Source organism: Primulina tabacum, chromosome 5 (genome assembly GCF_025594145.1).
Source record: "Primulina tabacum isolate GXHZ01 chromosome 5, ASM2559414v2, whole genome shotgun sequence".
Taxonomy (NCBI): Eukaryota; Viridiplantae; Streptophyta; class Magnoliopsida; order Lamiales; family Gesneriaceae; genus Primulina; species Primulina tabacum.
Window position 1 is genome coordinate 144,180 of NC_134554.1, and position 7,471 is coordinate 151,650.

The following is a 7,471-nucleotide window of genomic DNA, read 5'->3' on the forward strand; positions in this document are numbered from 1 at the left end:
TGCACATCAAGGTGTCCGCCTCTTTTTTACCGACTGAGGTGTTTTGTTCATTTGTTTATGCCAGCTGTGGCTACGTTGAGCGCAGAGATCTTTGGTCTTCCCTTCTTCAGGTCAAGCCTGCTCTGGGTCCTTGGCTTGTTGGGGGTGATTTTAATGTAGTCAGAGATGCATCTGAGTGTTTGGGCACCCGTGGTGGTAGGCTTCTACCCATGGAGGAGTTCAATACTTTCATTTTGGATTCTGGTCTGGTTGATGCCGGTTTTGAGGGCTCTTCGTTCACCTGGACGAATAAGACCATTTGGAAGCGGTTGGACAGGGTTATGGTCTCCGTTGATTGGGGTGATCATTTCAGCTCCATTCGTGTTGAACATCTTCCCCGTACTTTCTCTGACCACTGTCCGCTTTTGGTCACCGCTCCGGTTTTTGCCCGTGGGCCGAGCTCGTTTCGCTTCCAGCGTATGTGGCTTCGGCATCATGGTTTTTTGCAGACTGTTCGGCTTAATTGGTTTCTGCCTTGTAGTTTGAGTGGTATGCCTCGCCTTTTTGCTAAGCTTAAGCGCCTCAAACATCACCTCAAGTGGTGGAATCAGGATGTTTTTGGGAACCTTTTCGATAAAATCATTGAGGCTGAGAGGGCTGTTCGGTCCGCTGAGGTTGTCTGTGAGGCTGATCCTTCTGAGTTGAATTGGACTTCTCTGTCTGATCGCAATGAGGATCTGGCCCGTGTCACCGCCATGGAGGCGGATTTTTGGAGACAGAAAGCTGCTTGCCACTGGTTAGAGGATGGTGAGAGGAACACCAAACTCTTTCACAACATGGTGAAGAAGAAAAGGGTGGCGAATAAGATTTTCCGCATCTGGGATAATGGGGTATGCCTGACGTCTCCTGAGTTGATTCAGCAGTCGGGAGCCTCGTTTTTCCAGCATTTGCTTACTGGTGACCCCTCTGCGCTTGCGAGTCCTGATTTTTCGGGCTTCCCCTCCGTTATCTCTGCTGTGGAGAATGAGGGTATTGTTGCGACCCCTTCTTTGGAGGAGGTTCGTGCGACCGTCTTCTCCATACATCCTGATAGTGTGGCTGGGCCTGATGGCTTCTCCTCGGCGTTCTTTCAGCATTGTTGGGAGATTGTTCATCAGGATGTTTTTGATGCTGTCCTGGATTTTTTCAGGGGTTCTCCCCTCCCCCAGGGTTTTACCGCCACCACAATCACTCTGATCCCCAAAGTCGCGGGTGCTCATGCTTGGTCGGACTTCCGTCCGATTAGTCTGTGCAATGTCACTAATAAGATCATCTCTAAGCTGTTGTACTCTCGGCTGAGGGTTGTGGCGGAGAGACTTATTTCACCGAATCAGAGTGGCTTTGTTCCGGGTCGGATGATCTCCGATAATATTCTCCTAGCCCAGGAGCTCACTCACAGTCTCACTCTCCCCACTCGTGGCGGTAATGTTATCCTGAAGTTGGATATGGCCAAGGCCTATGACAGGGTCCAGTGGCCTTTCCTCTTCGAGGTTTTGAGACACTTTGGTTTCTCGGAGCGGGTTGTGGAGATGGTCTCGGCTTGCATATCTCATTGTCATTTCTCCGTGAACATCAATGGCTCTCTCTCGGGGTTCTTTGGTTCCACTAGAGGCCTCAGACAGGGCGATCCCTTGTCCCCCATGCTTTTCATTTTGGGGGCGGAGTACCTATCGCGCGGCCTTGACCGCCTCTACCTGCAGCATCCTGAGCTCAGGTACCGCTCTGGTTGTGATATCCTGATTTCCCATCTGGCTTATGCTGATGATGTCATTATTTTCGCCAATGGTGGGTCTCGTAGTTTGCGGCGCCTTATGGGTTTACTGCATCATTATGAGAATTGTTCGGGTCAGCTGGTGAACGCTGTCAAAAGTTCTGTTATCTTGCCTCCGAGGTGCTCTGAGCGACTTCGCTCTCGGATTTTGCGCATCACCAGGTTTGCGGAGGGTCATTTGCCCCTCAAGTACCTCGGAGTCCCCTTGTTTAGGGGTAACCGAGTATGTTCCCTTTTTGAGCACCTCCTACAATCTGTTCGTAGGAAGTTAGAGGGTTGGGAGATCCGGACGCTCTCTCCGGGTAGCCGCATAACCCTTATCCGCAGTGTGCTCCTCTCCATGCCGATTTATCTGTTTCAGGTGGTACAGCCACCGCTTGCTGTCATGGAGAAGCTTGAGCTGGTTTTCAACGCTTTTCTCTGGGGGTCGCGGACACTGGAGAAGAAATGGCACTGGGCCAAGTGGTCTCGAGCCTGTCTCCCAGTGATGGAGGGTGGTCTTGGCTTCCGCAGATTGAAAGATCTGGTGGATAGCTTTTCTATTAAGTTGTGGTTCCGGTTTCGGCAGGGCTCCTCTCTCTGGGCGAGATTCCTTTTACGGAAGTATTGCCAGATGGATGCTCCTGCCTCTGTTCTCCCTCGTGGTTTAATATCCCCCACCTGGCGTCGTCTCCTACGGATCAGACCTCGCGCCGAGCCCGGCATTCGCTGGCGCATTGGCCTTGGAGACGTGTCCTTTTGGGATGACATATGGTTTGGGGATACTGCTCTGTCCAGCCAGTGTGAGGTCCGTGGGGGCCGTGATGTTCGGGTTTTTCACTTTTTGTCTGAGGGGGCTTGGGATTTCGATCTTCTTTGTGCTGTGGTGGCCCCTTCTGTTGCTGAGGCGATTACTTTGACCCCGATTGCCTTTGGCGAGCCTGATTTGGCGCTTTGGATTCACAGTTCTGACGGTGCTTTTTCGATTAGGTCTGCTTGGGAGCTTGTCCGATTGAGAGACCCTGTTTCTGATATCTTGACTCCTTGTTGGGGCCGTTGGTTGAGGCCCACGATGTCTTTTTTTCTTTGGAGATTTTGGCATCAGTGGCTCCCGTTGGATGATATGCTCCAACGTCGTGGCTTTGAGTTGGCTTCTCGATGCCAGTGTTGTGATATGTCGGAGACATTTACACATGTCTTCATTGATGGCCCGATAGCCCGTTATGTCTGGCATTTCTTTGGGGCCATATTTCGTGTCCGGATCCCCTGCACAGGGGATCTCAGGTTGTTCCTTAGCGCTTGGAAGAGAAATCTTCATTGGGCACCTGGGGGCCACGTCAAGGAGTTTCTGCCCTTCATTGTTTTGTGGTTTCTCTGGATGGCTCGTAATGATGCGAAGCACCGTCAGTTGCGTATTTCTGGGGAGACTGTGAAGTCTCAGATTTTGTCTTATCTGCGTCTTGCCCATGCTGCTTTCATTGTTAAGCCCAAGCACTGGCTTGGTGCCTTTGAGGCGGCGAGATCGCTGGGAATTTTTGTTGCCTTTCAGCGGACCCATAGGTTAGCGATTGTCCGGTGGCTCTGTCCACCACCTGGGTGCTTTAAGCTGAATGTTGATGGGAGTTCGAGGGGCAATCCTGGGGAGTCGTCTGTCGGTGGTGTTGTGCGTGATTCTTCTGGCAGGGTGGTGCTCTCCTTCAGCGAGTTTATCGGAGTCGGGACCAATGTCCGGGCGGAGCTTTGGGCGGTTTGGAGGGGCCTTCTTATCTGTTCCGATCTCGGTCTTTTTCCCCTTTGGGTTGAGACCGATTCTCAGATTTCTCTTCAGATCCTGCGTTCTCGTCGGTGTCATTGGGACCTTCATCATACAGTCACTCGGATTCTGTTTCTTTTGAGGGGGCGGGCGGTTCATTTTTCACATATTTTTCGGGAGGGAAATTCGGTGGCGGATGCGTTGGCGGCGAGGGCTCATACCATTAGGGTTTATACCTTAGAGTTAGGTCCTTCACTACCCAGACACATATCCATACTGACCCGCTCGGATATCTCCGGGCTTCCCTACCTTAGATACAGATGTTCTTAGCTATTTGCAGCCCCTTCCTTTATTTGGATCTATTTCTATATATATATATATATTTATATATATCTATATGTATTTTTTCCTTTGCAGGTACTGTCTCTTTGGAGTGCTTTGTTTCTTTGGATCTGGGTGGACTCTCGCACCTTCTCCATTGGTGCTTTTATTTGGACCACCCTGTTCTCTGGCGGTCGCTCTCTGCAGGCTTCTCCTTGGCCGCCGCTTTCTATATTTTGTGTTCTCTTGCCGGGTTTTATGGTGGCTTTGGATGATCTCTCTCAGTGGTTTCTCTGGCCCAGAGCTCCATTCATGTCGGGATTTATATGTTCTCTGCTTTTGCTACGTGCATTGGTGGCTCTCCATGTTATCTCTTGGCTACCTCTTATATCAACGTTCCAGTCACGCTTGGATTTATGACGTTATGAGCTCCATACGTTTTCACCTTCTTCTGGGGATTTGAAGTTTCTCTTACTTCAGCTGGATTGCGACCGATCTCGGACTAGGACGTCATTTTCATGTTGGACTTACAGCGACAGACGGCTCAGAGATGGGTACAATTGGTTGTCTTTTGCACCTACATCTGAGTCGGATCTTTACAGTTTAGACATGTTTCGATTTGTTTTGATGTATTTAGCGCTGCTCTTATATGTTCATTTTTATTATGCGCTTTTCCTAGGGATTAGATTTTGGCACGTGTATTTGCCACCCTAGGTTTTATGTCTTTATGTTTTATGTGTTGTCAAACTCGCTTTTAGAGAGGTCTTGGTATACATCCCCTCTCTTTAGGCCTTATCTTGTATTTCTTTTGTGTTTATATATACAGGTAGGGGTCCGCCTAACCCCCCCGCTCTCGGCGGTGTTTTACTAAAAAAAAAAAAAAAAAAAAAAAAAAAAAAAAAAAAACCCTAAACCCTAAACCCTAAACCCTAAACCCTAAACCCTAAACCAAACCGACCCATTCGCCCCCAAAAAATTTTCTCTGAAAAAAACACACAGTGAAGGTGCGAAACAACACACTAAACAGTCACTATTCACGCCCTAGCCACCGCCATGCCGCCGCCGCCGGATCCCGGCCGGCCAACCACCCCATCTGAACCGCCTCATCACGGCGACCAACATACCAAAAATTCAGACCATTCCATGCCCGATTGCCCCTCCATTTTCCCGACTGAAATCTCGGCCGTTTCTTCCCCACCTTCGCCGCCGGTCACCGTCGCTCCTCTTGGTGCCGGCGACCATCCATTAGACTCGCCTCAACCTCCCCGTCAGTTTCCCATACCCGCGCGAACTGATAACCATGCCGTTCCGTCTCATTTTCCGATTGAATCCTCGCCGTTACTGTTCACTGCACAGGCGAGTGGTTTTTCTCCGATTCCGGCTGATTCCGGCAACCTTTGTGAAAAAGGGCTCCCGATCTGGAATGCCCACTCTGAGACGAAGCTATTGCCACCGGAATCGGGCCCAATGGTGTTCTCCTCCGCCGTCAATTTCAGATCTACGGTTGGTGGTTCTGTCGCGCCGTTCACGTCACATTCTTCATCAAATTCCGGCGCCGTCACGGCGAGTTTTTTCAATCCCTCTTCACAGCATGATCGTCCACTCATGGGTAGGATTTTGCCTCATTCAATTTCCGGTTTCCGGCCACCGGTCGGAAACCCCCAATTTCAAGGGCAATTTCGAATTTCATCACCTTCTTTGGTTCAATCGACCCCTCTTATGCCCGGTTCTAATGGATTGAAGACCGGTTCCGTGATCTCCTCGCCGTCGCCGATCTTGGGTAAATCTCCGGTGGTCAACTCGGTGGTCAACTCGGTCGGGTCAACTCAGCGCGTTGACCGTGTTCACTCGGCAGTCAATAACTCGGGTTTGGCTTCTAACTCTGATTCTCTGGCGACTAAGACGTTTCCGGTGTCATTCAGGGATGCCCTGGCTCCTACTTCCTCTCGTTCGGGGAAGAATGGCTTTGGAGATGTCGTGGATGCTATGGAAGATATGCCCACACCGACTCTTAAGGATGGGAAACCGGGTATTTTTTTCCCGGATGAGGTAATGTCTTCCCTGACCGAGCCTTTTAAGTTTTCTTTAGTTGGGAAGATTTCTGGTAATAGATCCTTAGTCCCAAACTCGGGAATTTCTACGGCTTTTGCTCGTTTGGGATTGAAACGATCTTTTGATTTGAGGTTCTTGCCTCGGGGTTTTCTGATCCTTTCACTTCATTGTGAAGAGGATTATGCGTTCTTTTGGACGCGTGGGCAGATGATGGTGGGCCCTCTCGGGATCCGTTTCTCCAAATGGACCCCGGAATTCAATCTTCAGGAAGAATCTCCCATCGCCCCTGTTTGGGTGCGTTTCCAGGGTTTGCCCATTCACCTGTTTAACAAGAAAAGTCTTTTTGCCCTTGCCAAGATTTTGGGCAACCCGGTGAAGATGGATGACTTTACTGCTGACTCCTCTCGGAGTGCTTTTGCTCGAGTCTGTGTGGAGTTGAATGTGTTGGAACCACCCGTTAAGCAAATTTGGGTGGGCTGGGGTGATCATACCCAGGAGATTGATGTTGTTTTTGAAAAAATCCCTGGGTATTGCTTGGATTGCAAGATGTTGGGTCATTCGACCAGTGTTTGCTATTCCCATGGGAAAAATCCAAAACCTGCTCGATCTAAGCCTGCTGATCGAGGGTCGCCTCAGCCGGAGGCACCTCCTGCTCCGGCACCTCCTCAGGGTGCTGTTCCTGTCATTGTCTCGGGACCACAGCCCCAGCTTCATGTCAATGGCCATGGTCCCCGACGTAGACAGAGGCGGAGGCCTGTTCGTCAGGCTCTCCCGAGGGATGATCCTCTTGCTTCGAACTCTTTTGGAGTTCTTTCCCATTTGCAGGAGACAGAGGTAGGCTCTGCGGAGCTTGGATTAGGTGTTCCTGATCCCTCTGTCGTTTTGAGTACTCATCAGGAGGCCCCTATTTCTGACCGCCCTGTGGTCACGGTGGCTGCGGACGATGAGAGTGTTCCTTTTGTGGACTGCGTGGATGACCTTGGATCTCCACGCCCGGACGTGGTGCCTGTGTTTGCCTCCACGGAGGTATGTATTGAAAATCATAGCAGTCACTCGGTCCCATCTTTTCCTGCATCACCTGCTGATGCCACTTCTATGCTGGACGAGTTGATTGCTCGACAGGGACCCCCTATTCTTGAGATGATTCCCAGTTACATGTCGGCTGATGATCCTGATCAGGATTTTGATCGACATTCTGTGTCTGGGGTTAGCTGTGGGTCTGAGTGTAGTATTCTGGACACTGACATGTCCAATCCCAGAAAAAGACCACAGGATGATGGTCGGCGATCGCGTAAAAAGCGATCGGATCCTTCTTCCACCCGTTCCCCATGAATTGCTTAATCTGGAATATCCGGGGGCTTCGAGGTTCGGAGTCCCAGCAGAGGCTTCATGCCTTTGTGAAGGAGAAACAGATTAAGGTTTTGGCTGTTTTGGAGCCCATGATTGATCTGGATCCGAGATACATGACTCGCCGTTTGGGGTTTTCTGGAGTCATCTCTAATCTCTCCGGTCATATCTGGGTTTTTTTTGCTGCTGATGTGAGGGCGGAGTGTATTTTTGATCATGCTCAGTTCCTT

General features: G+C 50.3%; 1 protein-coding gene across 1 annotated transcript; it reads left to right on the forward strand.

Moving 5' to 3' along the window:
- Window positions 1–734: 734 nt before the first annotated feature.
- On the forward strand, window positions 735–4,262 carry LOC142545076 (uncharacterized). Its single transcript, XM_075652056.1, has 2 exons — window positions 735–3,749; window positions 3,939–4,262. The coding sequence occupies exons 1-2, from the start codon at window positions 735–737 to the stop codon at window positions 4,260–4,262; spliced, it is 3,339 nt and encodes a 1,112-aa protein (XP_075508171.1).
- The last annotated feature ends 3,209 nt before the right edge of the window (window positions 4,263–7,471 follow it).

Excerpts from the sequence above, each read along its gene's own strand:
- LOC142545076 (XM_075652056.1), top strand. The coding sequence starts at position 735 with ATGGAGGCGGATTTTTGGAGACAGAAAGCTGCTTGCCACTGGTTAGAG. Across the intron at positions 3,750-3,938 it reads CGAGGGCTCATACCATTAGG|GTACTGTCTCTTTGGAGTGC; the intron begins GTTTATACCTTA and ends TTTCCTTTGCAG.